This window comes from Natator depressus, chromosome 10 (genome assembly GCF_965152275.1).
Source record: "Natator depressus isolate rNatDep1 chromosome 10, rNatDep2.hap1, whole genome shotgun sequence".
Taxonomy (NCBI): domain Eukaryota; kingdom Metazoa; phylum Chordata; order Testudines; family Cheloniidae; genus Natator; species Natator depressus.
Genome location: NC_134243.1, coordinates 39,221,005 through 39,235,211, shown reverse-complemented (window position 1 = coordinate 39,235,211; position 14,207 = coordinate 39,221,005). Strand labels below are relative to the sequence as shown.

At 46.3% G+C, this 14,207-nt stretch overlaps 1 protein-coding gene across 1 annotated transcript; it reads left to right on the top strand.

The window, feature by feature from the left end:
• Positions 1-614: 614 nt before the first annotated feature.
• On the top strand, positions 615-9,090 carry ISLR (immunoglobulin superfamily containing leucine rich repeat). Its single transcript, XM_074965853.1, has 2 exons — positions 615-807; positions 4,416-9,090. The coding sequence occupies exon 2, from the start codon at positions 4,421-4,423 to the stop codon at positions 5,687-5,689; it is 1,269 nt and encodes a 422-aa protein (XP_074821954.1). The 5' UTR covers positions 615-807; positions 4,416-4,420; the 3' UTR covers positions 5,690-9,090.
• The last annotated feature ends 5,117 nt before the right edge of the window (positions 9,091-14,207 follow it).

Here is a 14,207-nt window from a genome sequence, read left to right as displayed (position 1 = left end):
GAGCTTTGCTTCATCAGTTATTCATTAAAAAAATTCTGGAGTTATTTTTCCTTCAGATCGCAGAGCATGGAGCAAGGAAAATAGAGATTTTTAAGGGGGTTCGTGCTGTTAAAAAAAGGGGGGAGGGGCAGAGAAAAGAGAGAAATCAACTGAAAATCTGCCCTGGAAATGGGAATTGCAGCTCAAAGGCTCAGAGTCCTGAACTCTCATAACAAGCTGGGTTTGCCATTTATTGTTTCTTTAAGAGATTCCTAGCTGTATCACAAGAGAAGAGGAGGGGAAAAAAATAATTTGGCATCTTTTTCCATTTAAGTTTCTAGAGTCACTTACGAAAGGCAGGTCCTTGCTGCTGAAAATAAGATGTCAGTTATGTCTTCAGGATGAGCCTGGTAGGACACTGAAATATTATACACTATAAGCTGCAGGAAAAATCAATTGAGGAGCAGGGATTCAACTGGTTCACAGGACATCGCTTCCATTTAAAGGTGCTTTTAGGCCTCCCTGCCCATATATCCACAAAGACAACACTGGGCAAATAAACTCTGTTGTTTGTAAATACACCAGGAATAATGGTACAACTGTTGTAGGACCGATAGCAAAGTATATCAATTCTCCCTGAGGCATGCAACCAGCAAAGGGTGATTGTGCTTTGTTCGGCACTTTTTTGCAAGGGCAGAATTGTGTGGAGTTTTTTTTTTTATTAACATTTTTGGACTGCGTGACTCTGACAGGACCCAGAACAATGTTTACAGAGTTTGCCTTGAACTGATTTGCTCTGGAAGACAGAAGGGGAAGCAGCAAAAAGAGGTAACGGTCTGCCTTTTAAGTGATCAATATGGGAGCCTTTATATTTAAATAAGACTATTAGCATTTAACCTTATTTTCCCAGGTAATCATTTGCAACACTGGCCCATTTATCTGCAGAAAAATCTTGCTTCTAAAATCGTTTCCGAGTGGGACACACGGGACTTGCTGAGCAACATTACTTGGGCTGATGCTGGAATGTTGGTAGAGGCCCAAGCGTAGCTGAGAACTCTTTGATAAGCCGATATGTGGGCCAGACAATAGCCTGAAATCAATTGTCCTTGTGGCTTTAAAGCCAGGTCTCTGACTCCCCTACAGAACAGGGAGATTTTATTTACTGGAAACTGAAGTCATGGATGTTTCAATTTAAAAAAAAAAAATGTAGTGTTCGTCAAAACCTGATGGGAGGAAAGGACAGAGCTGTGTTTGTTTGAGTGGGGTGGAGACCTGTATTGCTATCAAGTACCTGCAAACTCCTCAGGATGTCCTGGCAAGAGGAGTGGATGCACTGAATGTTAGAAGAAAGTATTCTTCTTGGCCCAAGTGGCTGGGAGGGGGCTGAGAAAAAATCCACAGGCCAGGACTGGAGAGGCAAATGCCAACAGTAACATCCAGACACATTCTTAATAACAGCTGAGCAAAGCATAAGGCTTGAGCTGTGGGAGGCTAGGAAGGGGAAAGGGGGATGGGAAATGGGAAGCAGACAAAAGCCAGGTTTTGAAGCAATGCAGCCATGTTCCAAATACCGCTTCCAATCCCCTCCTCCCCACCCTACACACACTCTGGGAACATCCCCACTTCGTGGGTTCTTAAGCAGATTGCAATATACTGTCTAACGCTGGACAGTCGAGCAAAGACAGAACACAAACGTTTGTGACCAGTTGTACTCTTAGCCCAAGCCTGAGAAACTGAGCAGCGCTTCAGCCTGAGCTAACATACACCTCGCAACAGACTGCCTGGCCCCACCAGCATTTACAGGCAGGTTAGTTATCATATGTGAACATGTGACTTGGAATCCCAGTCAGGCCTGAAGCCACAATTCTTCCTTAGGCCACAGTCCCACCGAAGTGCACATTAATTTTGTTCCAGAAAAGACTACAGGATTGGGCCCTTTGTTGACCAGAAATGAAAGGGTCAGTCCTGGGCTCCGTACACAGCCAGGCTCTGTATGGCATGAAAAGCCACTTGCAGGGGGGTCAGGTAGAGGAGAGGCTATGTAGGGAGCTCCACACTAACTCTCTGTGCTGGTATGCAGCCCCCTGAAGAGTGGAGGGGCCACAGCCAGCATAGATTCCCTGGGACTCAATCACACCGTGCGGGGGAGCAGGGTGTCTGAGCAGAGGATCATTGCATCTGCTACTTTGTTACTGCAGCAGTTCTGGCCTGAGTACCCTAATGCTTGTGTGCAGGAGGTGACCTAAGTAGTCCGTAAGCCAGCAATGGCAGAACCCCCATTCACAAGTCTCTTCTGCTCATGGACCCTGGTGTGGCCCTGATTAACGGTTGCTGTGCATAGTAAGATGACGCATTTAGCGCTGATTTTTGTTCAGGCGGTGTTTTTATTTTTAAAGAAATGATTCAAAATGGCAACGGCTTGTACTGCTACAGAGCCTTGCTAGTTAAATTGTCTTTCATATTTTAGTTACCAGTGTGTAACCAGTGGAGGGGAGAACTGGGTTTTCCATTTTGTGGGAAATTCTACAATGTCGAAATCTCCTCCCTTCTGAAATGGAATAAAAAAAACTAACAAAAGAAGAAATTTCCCATGAAATGACTCATGCCAAAGTCATTTCATTCCAATTTCAACCGTTTAAAATGTTATTTTATACAAAAAACCAAAACTCTAATGTCAAAAAGTAATTTTGAATGAAAAATCAAAACATTTCATACTGAAAGTGTTGTAACAGGCTCCTAGCCTGCAGGTTGACCTTGGGCAAGTCATGACCCCTCCCCATGCCTCAGTTTTCCCAGCTGCAAAATGGGGATAACAACACTGACCTCCTTTGTAAAGCACTTTGAGAGTTACTGATGAAAAGTGCTATGTAAGAGCATCATCAAAATGCTTTGTTTTGGGGATTTTCCTAAACAAATGTCATCAAAATCCCTTTTTTTAAATGTATAATTTTAGACCAAAAGGACAATTTTCATGGAAAAACTGTTTTGAGAAAAATTTTCTGCCCATCTCTGGTAGAAACTTCACTTCATTATGTAGGGGCACTTCAGTTAGCTGGGGCGCTGCAACATGTACACAACCAGCTAATGGTGGGATTCGCCTACCTGTGTAGCCATGCTCGCACTGGCGCTCATCTAGCTGGCATGAGTAGAAATAGTAGCAGAGTGTGGTAGCATGGGGAGTGGTAGCAGAGCCACGGGTACAAACCTGACTGAAACTGGTGGGTACGTATTCAGTGCGGCTAAGCCATGCTTCCACATCTGCTACCTGTGCCACCATGGCGACGCTGTTATTTATACTTGTGCTAGGTCCATGAGAGCTAGTATTAGTATGTGTATGTGAGGAAGAGAATCACAGCCTAGTTCCTAGTGTAATCAGAGCCTCTGCATCCAGGCCTTCTGCCAGGCTCAGAAACGCATCGACTAGAGCAGAAAATGCCATCAGACTAGTGTGAAATCTTTACTATTCTTTCACATTTCTCTCTCCAACAGACAGACACAGACTGAAGCCAAACTCCTCGCACCCATCTTGTGATAATACCCATTGAATCTTATGCTTTCTTGGTCTCATGCTGTCTCACAGTTTGGCAAATTGGCCCTATCTTTTGCATTGTCCAACATCATTTTGCAAATCTTACAGTAATCATGACATTGCATATATATATTTTTTTCTTTTTTTGTCCTCAAAGATCTGCTTATAAATGATAGGGAGAGGGAAGGAAGGTAGCAGCTAAAACTGCCTGTAGAAAAAAAAAGGAGGACTTGTGGCACCTTAGAGACTAACCAATTTATTTGAGCATGAGCTTTCGTGAGCTACAGCTCACTCACAAAAGCTTATGCTCAAATAAATTGGTTAGTCTCTAAGGTGCCACAAGTACTCCTTTTCTTTTTGCGAATACAGACTAACACGGCTGTTACTCTGAAACCTGTAGAAAAAAAGAGATCTCTGAGTCCGCTTGCGAAACTGGAGAAGAGGGAAATCTGAGCTGATTTTGCTCTATGTATTATTAACTATTTGTACTCCAGTGGCAGCTAGGGGACCTAGCTGAGATCCAGGCCCCCTTGTGTTAGGGCTGTGCCAACATAAAGGCTCAGATCTTCAAAGTTATTTAGGAGCTACAATACGTATGGATTCTAAGGATCTGTTATTGGATTCTAAGGATCTGTCATTGCCTTCTAAGGCTCTATTATTGTTAGAATGTAAATATCTTATTCAGATCAGATTTAAATCTTCTTTTCATCACATTTATCATTTAAACATTATAGCTAGCCATGAGTGGTACTGTAATCATCTGCTGTTCCTTGGGTTGATTGGCTAAATAAAAACCAGAGGGGAAAATGCTGCTCTAAGATGCAGCCCAGAGGAGAGAAGCAGTGATGTCTCAGAGAAAAGATGCAAGCAAAATAACTTGTGCCAATCTTGGTCTCTTTATCCGCAGAAGAAATGATGGGTCCATTTCTCTGCCTGTGGATTGCAACTTTCTTTGGGATGAGCCAGGGCTGCCCGGAGCCCTGCACTTGCGTAGAAAAAAAATATGGCCGCCAGCTAGCAGAATGTGCTTACAGAGATCTCCAGGGGGTCCCCGCAGGGCTGCCCTCCAACGTGACCACCCTCACCCTGTCAGCCAACAAGATCACCTCCCTACAGCAGAGCTCCTTTCTGGAGGTCATCCAGGTACAGTCGCTGTGGCTGGCGCACAACGAAATCTGCGTCATTGAGGAAGGCACCTTCGCCAGGCTGCTGCATTTGAAAAACATAGACCTCAGCAATAACCAGCTTGCAGACTTCCCCTGGGGGGATCTGTACAACCTCAGCACTCTGCAGCTGCTGAAGATGAACAACAACCAGCTTGTGAAGTTGCCCTGGGAGGCCTTCCACACCCTGAAAGACCTGAGGTCCCTGTGGATCAATGACAACAAGTTCACCACCATCGCCCAGGGCACTTTTGATGCCATGAGTTCACTGTCCCAGTTGCAGATCTACAACAACCCCTTCAACTGCACCTGCAGGCTTCTGTGGCTAAAGAGCTGGGCTGAGAACACCCTGATCTCCATCCCCAAAAGGGACTCCATCAGCTGTGCAGCCCCGGAAAGCCTCAGAGGTGTCCCCCTGGGGAGGATCCCTGACCTTCAGTGCGCACCTCCCTCTGTGCAGCTGACCTGCCACCCCAACCTGGACAACACCGTACTGTATGATGGGCTCATGCTCATGCTGCACTGCAGCGTCACGGGCAGCCCCCAGCCAGAGATTAGGTGGGAGATCCAGACCTCCATCCAAGGAACAGAGATAAATGGACCCAATGTGGAAAGAGATAGGAATGACCTGTCTGCTGGGGGCTCCAAGCAGAGTGCAGAGCGCTTCCTGGTCTATGCAAACGGCACCCTGGTCATCCCCCACCTGAGCAAGCGTGAGGAAGGGACCTATACCTGCCTGGCCACCAACGAGGTTGGTACTCGGAAGGTCTCAGTCAATGTGGCATTGGCCAATTCAGAAAACCCGGCAGAAGATCTGCTTAGAAACAACCTCGCAACCAGCAAGCTTGGAGCCAAACACTGCAACAAGGAAGCCCAAGCCAATTCCTCCCAGGCTGGAGAAAAGCTTGTGATCATTTACCGTGTTCCTGCAGGGATGGGGAGCAGTGATGGAGGCACTCTTCTGGAGTCACGTCTCTGGGCTTGCATGTTCTGTTTAGTTGTTTTCCTTTATTGCTAAGGAAAATGCCAAAGGGTTTCTCTGTATTTCTGTATCATTTATATTGACGTAGTGTCATGCATGCACTGAGCTGCTGGGAGCTGTCTGAGGCACTAATCAAAGCTGGGGCTGAGATGCAGAAGCCAGGTCTGACTTTCAAACCTTCCTTCACCCCCTAGTTTCGTGGCATTCAGAAACAGGTGCTTGGTTCAGCCAACTGTATTAAACAAGCCAGCTGGGAAACCTGATCCAGGATCCCAATCCCACCTCCAAGTCTAAGGTGTTTAGATCTGCAGGCAGGGGTTGATTTCAACTCATCTTTGGTATGAATGTGCTGTTTCAGGATTAATGGCAACACTGGTGCAATAACCCATATCTGGCATGACCCCAGCTTTAAACTAAATAGACCCTCTATTTTTTATTAGCTGTCAATGTGTGCAATGATGGGTGAACCCTGGAACAGATCCAGAGGTTTGGTTCAGATAGAAGCCAAAAGCATCCTTTCATCTACCTTCATTAGGGGAGATAAGTCCACCTCTGAATGGTAATACCAGATGGCTGAACCGCTGGCACCTTCACCAGCCAGTTAGGTGCTTCCTTTCAAATTATTACCCAATCAGTTTGTTAGCTCCTAGAAGATAATATGATTGTAAGGAATAGCCAGCGTGGTTTTGCCAAGAACAAATCATGCCAAACCAACCTAATTTCATTCTTTGAGAGGGTTACTGGCCTAGTAGATGGGTGGGGGAGCAGTAGACATGATATATCTTGATTTTAGTTAGGCTTTTGACACCATCCCACATGACATTCTCATAAGCAAATGTGGTCTAGATAAAATTACTATATGGGTGGTGCACAACTGGTTGAAAGATTATTCTCAAAGACGAATTATCCATGTTTCACTGTGAAACTGGGCAGGCATGTTTAGTGGCGCCCCTGCAGTGGTCAGTCTTGCAGAGGTCAGTCTTGGATTCACTACTATTCAATATTTTCATTAGTGATGGATAATGGGAGTGAAGAGGACACTTATAAAATTTGCAGATGAAACAAAGCTCAGAGGTGTTGCAAGCATTTGGGAAGGCAGGGTTAGAATTCAAAACTACCTTGAAAAATTGTCCTGAAATCAACAAGATGAAATTCAATAAAAACAAGTGCAAAGTACTTCACTTAGGAAGGAAAAATCACATGCACAACTACAAAATGGGGAATAACTAGCTAGACAGTCATATTGCTGAAAAGGGTCTGGGAGTTATAGTGGATCACAAATTGAATATGAGTCAACAGTGTGATGCAGTTGTGAAAAGTCTATCATCATTCTGGGGTGGACAAACAGGAGTGTCATGTGCAAGGCACGAGAGGTAATTGCCCTGCCCTACTCAGCACTGGGGAGGCCTCAGCTGGAGCACTGTGTCCAGTTCTGGGCACCACACTTTAGGAAAGATGTGGACAAATTGGAGAGAGTCCAGAGCAGAGCAACTAAAATGATCAAAGGTTTAGCAAACCTACCCTATGCAGAAAGGTAAAAAAACCTGGGCATGAGAAAAGAAGATTGAGCGGGGGTGGGGACTGCTAACAGTTTTCATAGAATCATAAAAGATTAGGGTTGGAAGAGACCTCAGGAGGTCATCTAGTCCAACTCCCTGCTCAAAGCAGGACCTTTCAGATAGGTTAAGAGCTGTTATATAAAGAGGATGATGATCAATTGTTCTCCATGTCTTCGGAAGGTAGGACAGTAAGCAATGAGCTTAATCTGCAGCAAGGGAGATTTAGGTTAGACATAAGGGAAGACTTTTAGCTATAAGGGGAGTTAAGTTCTGGAACAGGCTTCCAAGGGAGGTTGTGGAATCCCCATCATTGGAGGTTTTTAAGCGCAGGTTGGACAAACCCCTGTCAGGGATGGTCTAGGTTTACTTGATCTCAGTGCAAAGGGTTGGACTTAATGACCGCAAGGTCTGTTCCAGGCCCACATTTCTCTGATTCTAGAATACCATCTTCATATTAATAAATAAGAGCCTAAGGGTGAATGGTTGAATGGAGAACCATGCTAGTCCCTGGGGGAGCAGCCAGTTGAGATGACTATAAGTAGATGATCATGATCTATGGGAAAAGGGAAAGGAAGGATGGACTCACCCACAGCAAACCCCTTTAGCCGGTCCTCAGCCAGTGTCCTATTCCCTTATTGCTGCCCTGAGACTTCATTCTGATTATCTCTTTGGATTGCACGAGGGGCAGGGGTATCTGGTGCAGTTCACACCACTAGATGGTGACTCAGAGGCAGACATGACAAAGCCCCGGCTGGGATGATTTAGTTGGGGTTGGTCCTGCTTTGAGCAGGGGGTTGGACAAGATGACCTCCTGAGGGCTCTTCCAACCCTAATCTTCTATGATTCTATGCTTTGTAGGTGGCAGAGGTTGAGCGTATGGTTGAGCTGAGGCAGAGGCTGGGCTTCCAGCACTGACCTTTAGACAGAGGTGCATGCGTGAGTATTCCAAAGCTTTTCCACACATCTATTCCTTTTGTTTCCCCAAAAGGCCCAATCCTGCTAGAATCTGAGTCAAGGATGCTCAGTGTATTGCAGGAAGTGCTCAGCACTTTGCAGGACTGGGCCCTTCAATCACAATTATCCTCCTGTCCTACACATGATGCATCAATTATACCATGTAACTGACTGATCCTTGACTCACTTTTCCCATTGAAGTCAATGGGCCAGATCCTTAGCTGGTGTAAATTGTCAAAGCTCTGTGGAGATCTAGCATCAGCTGAGAACCTGCCCCACTGAGTTACACCACTGTAAAAGTGAGAGGAAAATCACAGCCCAGACCCTCAATCTTCTCTTCATGCTCATGTCCAAATGGGGCTAAGCAGAGACCTCCCCCCCCCACAGTGCATGGGGAGAAAGAGAGATGGGAAGATAAGATGAGGGAGAGTAACTGAGCTGTACTGCCATGGATGTGACATCAGAGCTTTGTCACATGTACTGGGGGCAGGGGGGGACCAGGATATGGGCTATAGCCCCTGCTGTCCCAGGGACCTATGAACAATCCAGCTGTTCTACAGGGAAAGGTCAGGGTACTGTACAGCTGTTTCTCAGATACTTAAAGCTCTCTTTCCCAGTGTGTTTTTCTAACACTATCACCATAGGAGCTAGAGCAATATCACTGTATCCACCTCAAATTGTTATTTTCAGAACTACGTGGCTGAAACATACAGAGTGCAATAAAGATCTCTCTAAAATGACCCTCCCCTCTGGCTGTGTCTCAGGGGGTGAGGGTGAGAGCGCTAAAGACAGCACACCCTTGGCCAGTGGACATGAGAGCAGGATCCGCCACCTTGGCGGCAGTAAAGCTGACTGAAATCCTGACACCGCCGTGAATCACCAGCTGCAGGCTACAGTTAAAGTGTGGGGTGGGATGGATCTGACACCCCTTGGAGAGGTCCCATGGGAGAATACCCAGCCATGGCTTATGGAATAAACAGGGAATTCTCGATTCAGGTGTGATGGCTGAGGCTGAAGGGAAGTAACCTGGGCTGTCTCTGCTCCCTCACTACGCAACAGAGAGGTCGGGGAGAAGGGGAAAACATCAAACCCCGGGGCTTCATGGGGAGGGCAGTCATCAGCCCCACCCCCACTTGCCTTCTGGGTCTGAGGGGCCATGGGCATGGAAGGGGGAGGGGTGACTCTTCAGGGCCTACTAACCCTGCCAGGAGAGCATGCTGACGCCTCACCCTTTGTGTGTGCCACCAGGGACACATGAAAACAAGCTGGGGCCCTAGACCCCCTGGGACTCCACCCCCACTTGGAGTGATGGTTCCCCACACTCCCTTTAGGAGAGCCAGGGCAGCAAAAGGGGTCCCTTCACTGCCACACCCCAGAAGCTGTTAACACCCTAAAGAGTTGCACAGAGCAGTTTACCCATCCCAGCTACCTGCAGACTCAGGCAGATGGTGCTGCATTGGCTACAAGCCGGTCATGGTCCCAAGCATGACTATAACGTTCACTTAGAAAAGAAAAGGAAGTTGCAATTCTCATACAGTCACATGCCTCCAGGAGCTGGGGGCCCAGGTAAAGCTAAGCGGTGGGTAGGCCCAGATGCTGCCTACATAGAAGCACAGAGGAGCTAGCCTTTCACCTGGCACTCCACAAGCCCATGCACTTCCCCTACTATCTCATATGACAGCACATGCTGGGCATTCCCTCAGTTCTGAACTAGGGATGGCTGGGAAGTGTCACACTGAGAGGCAGATGCTGGCTGCTCACACTTTGGGCAATTTGTTACTTGCTAGATGAAACTCCAATCTTGTACCAGCAACTGCTAGTGAGCCGGGGTCAACCTGAGCATATCCCCACGACAGCAAACAGCTTAGAATGCCACACCCCAAACTGGGACCTGGCCTGGGCCAAGCAGGGCCCAACGCAGGATCAGAACGAAATACTTTGTGAGGGCAGCTTGGTGATTAGGGCCATTCATCTCCAGGGTGTAATGCAGCATGGCAGCTAAGTTAGAGCTGTGCAAAACTCAAATTTCCATTGCAGGGAAAATATTGACAGTGTGAAGTTTGTTTTCATTTCAAAATCACAATGAAAAAGATTTTCAAGATTTCCTGCAAAATGCAAATTCTGAAGAGTTTTGGTTTTAGAAAATTTGTGATTTTGAAATTTCATTTAGAAATTTATTTTTATATTATTTCATGAGCATGTCAGTAGTACATCATACATAATACTACTGACATGTCAGGAAATAATATTAAACTATAAAAATGAGAAACCCATTTTAGTTTAAGATGCCAAGCTCTTTTGAAATTTTCAAAAACAATGTTTTTCAAAATGAACCTTTTCATTTCAAAATATTTTTCCATTGCAATTTTTTTTGCCAAAAACAAAACAGTTTTTTCACACAAAAAATACTTTTAGTCAAAACAGCTTTTTGCAAATGAAATACTGTTTAGACTAAAACCAGCTCTATGCTGAATACCTACTTCAGGGGTGGCCAACCTGAGCCTGAGAAGGAGCCAGAATTTACCAATGCACATTGCGAAAGAGCCACAGTAATACGTCAGCCCCCCATCAGCTCCTCCCCTCCCCCCATTTCCAGCGTTTCCGCCCACTGGCAGCCCCGCTGATCAGCGCCTCCCCCTCCCTCCCTGCATCTCCCAATCAGCTGTTTCATGGCATGAAGGAGGCTCTGGGTGGGTGGGGGAGGAGCGAGGGCATGGCAGACTCAGGGGAGGGCACGGGAAGGGGTGGAGTGGGGGCAGGGCCTGTGGCAGAGCCAGGGTTTGAGCAGTGAGCACCCCCTGGCACATTGGGAAGTTGGCACCTGTAGCTCCAGCCCCAGAGTTGGTGCCTATACAAGGAGCCACATATTAACTTCTGAAGAGCCTCATGTGGCTCCGGAGCCACAGGTTGGCCACCCCTGACCTATTTCAAGGAAACCACATATATTCCAGTGCAAAAGCTGGAAAATAATGTGACCACAGTTTACATAGGATCTAACCAAAACCAAATTGGGGGATACATGCAATTCTTTTGCAGCCTTTTTTGGCTGTTATCAACAGCTTACTGCATGGTTCTGCCAGCATCATAGATGTGTTTGTTTAAAGCAGGAGGAAATAGGAAAGACATTAATTTCAAGCTCCATCAAAAACATGAGGGGAAATATCAATATCTGGCAGACTTAAAAATAAAAATAGCAGCTTCTGTTTTCTGCAAGATCTACAGTGTTTTCTGGCTTGCTGCATGAAAGGGAAGGATACAGTCAAAGGGCTGTTATTGGCAGCCCTGTCTGCAAGATGTGCCCCAAGAGAGTCACTAACTAGAGGACACAGTCCTGCAATGCACTCTGCAGCCCCTAGGAGGTGCTCAGCACCTCAATGGATCAGGCCCCAGAAGAACCATGGGACTGTCCTGCTCCTATGAAAACCCAGAAGAACAAGCTCTGCCTTTGGGGGAAAAGGACAGAACAACAAGAGAATTTTAAAAAACCTCCTTGCTCAGAGTAACTCTTTGAATTACACCTCATAGGTTGTACTGATAGACGGCAGCATGGTCCATTTCCATCGCATGCCCCTCACAGTGGGGCTGGATTTTCAAACTTGGCCTCCATGTGTAGGCAGATTTTTGCATCAACAATCCACCATCCTCCAATACATAGAAACAAGGTTCTAGGCAAAGATACTACAGTCTAAATACCCTACTGCACCTGGAAAGTGAGGGAGATGTCACAAGACAGCACTTGTACAACAGTGCCCCCAAGAATGGAGGTCCAGATGGGAGTTCTGAGTTCTGCTTCCTATAGTCACCCATTCTCCACTCTATCCCAGGCTGATGATACTTGAAATGCACACAGTTTAAGGGGCACTATTAGTGCAAGGGTGTTGACACCTGAATACCTGCTGGCTTGGATTTTTCATTAACCTGACTAGCTCCTTCCCCCAAAAGAGGGCTGCACAGCTCTTCACAAATGCTGGCTAATTAAGATTCCCAACAACCTCAAGGCTAGGGCTGGGTGGAAATTTTCCATCAAAACAGAAATTGGGGTCTGACTATATGAAATTGGTCATTGAAAGTGACTGCTTTGGGGGGATTTTTTTTTAAATTTCCATCAAAAAACCCAAAGCACCCAAGCAAACAAAAAAAAACCCACAATATATTTTGTTTTGACTATGGTACTGCAGTGCCTTATGAGAGCTGCAGTTCAGGTGCTTCAGTCCTCTCACAAAAAACAACATGTGGTTGGACAACTAGCAAGGTTACCATAGACAATAAAGGGGAAGGGAGGCAGATCACGATAAGTAAAGAATGCATCAGAGATCTTCTGACCAATTTGAATGAATTCAAATCAGCGTGACTGGATGTTATTCACCGCAGGGTGCTAACGGAATTACTGAAGACATCTCAGAGCTTCTGGCAATAATATTTGCTAGCTCATGGATGACAGGAGAGATTCCTGAACACTGGAGAAAGCTAACATAGTGCCCATCTTTAAAAAGTGGGGAAAGGAGGAGCCAGGAAATTAACTATAGAACTATACAACCTGCCCTCAGTACCTGGGAAGCTACTAGAGCAATGTATAAAACATCCCATTTGCGAATACCTGTTAAATCATCCCAGCCAGGGCTTTGTCAAGCCTGACCTTAAAAACCTCTAAGGAAGGAGATTCTACCACCTCCCTAGGTAACGCATTCCAGTGTTTCACCACCCTCTTAGTGAAAAAGTTTTTCCTAATATCCAATCTAAACCTCCCCCATTGCAACTTGAGACCATTACTCCTCGTTCTGTCATCTGCTACCATTGAGAACAGTCTAGAGCCATCCTCTTTGGAACCCCCTTTCAGGTAGTTGAAAGCAGCTATCAAATCCCCCCTCATTCTTCTCTTCTGCAGACTAAACAATCCCAGCTCCCTCAGCCTCTCTTCATAAGTCATGTGCTCTAGACCCCTAATCATTTTTGTTGCCCTTCGCTGGACTCTCTCCAATTTATCCACATCCTTCTTGTAGTGTGGGGCCCAAAACCGGACACAGTACTCCAGATGAGGCCTCACCAGTGTCGAATAGAGGGGAACGATCACATCCCTCGATCTGCTCGCTATGCCCCTACTTATACATCCCAAAATGCCATTGGCCTTCTTGGCAACAAGGGCACACTGTTGACTCATATCCAGCTTCTCGTCCACTGTCACCCCTAGGTCCTTTTCCGCAGAACTGCTGCCTAGCCATTCGGTCCCTAGTCTGTAGCGGTGCATTGGATTTTTCCATCCTAAGTGCAGGACCCTGCACTTATCCTTATTGAACCTCATCAGATTTCTTTTGGCCCAATCCTCCAATTTGTCTAGGTCCTTCTGTATCCTATCCCTCCCCTCCAGCGTATCTACCACTCCTCCCAGTTTAGTATCATCTGCAAATTTGCTGAGAGTGCAATCCACACCATCCTCCAGATCATTTATGAAGATATTGAACAAAACCGGCCCCAGGACCGACCCCTGGGGCACTCCACTTGACACCGGCTGCCAACTAGACATGGAGCCATTGATCACTACCCGTTGAGCCCGACAATCTAGCCAGCTTTCTACCCACCTTACATCCCATCACAGCCATTAACAACTATCCACTAACCAGGCAACCCGGTCCAGCAAATAATTCCATGTAGACTACACTGCAGTGTAGAGGACAGCACTGTCACTACATCCACTGAATGAAAAGTTATATAATGTATTCTCCATTTCTCAGGCACTTTCCACCCACAGAATTCAAAGCCTTTTACAAAAGGAGGGTGAATAGCTGTTTGAATCTTACAGATGGGGAAACTGAGGCACAGCATAGCAAGATCACACAGCAAGTCAGTGGCAGAGCTAGGAATAGAATTCTGATGTCCTGACTCTAACCACCATCTTGCTGCCTCTCATGGTACTTTCCATATACCATATTCAGCACACACACGCCTACCCCCAGCTTCTGAGTTGCAGTGGAGTGAACAGTTCAGGGAGAGAATCCAAATCCATCGGAAGGAGCTACACTAGAGGCTGCCTGCCAGCACCAATG

What these genes read in the sequence shown, in the direction of transcription:
- ISLR (XM_074965853.1), top strand. Translation starts at nt 4,421, where the DNA reads ATGATGGGTCCATTTCTCTGCCTGTGGATTGCAACTTTCTTTGGGATG.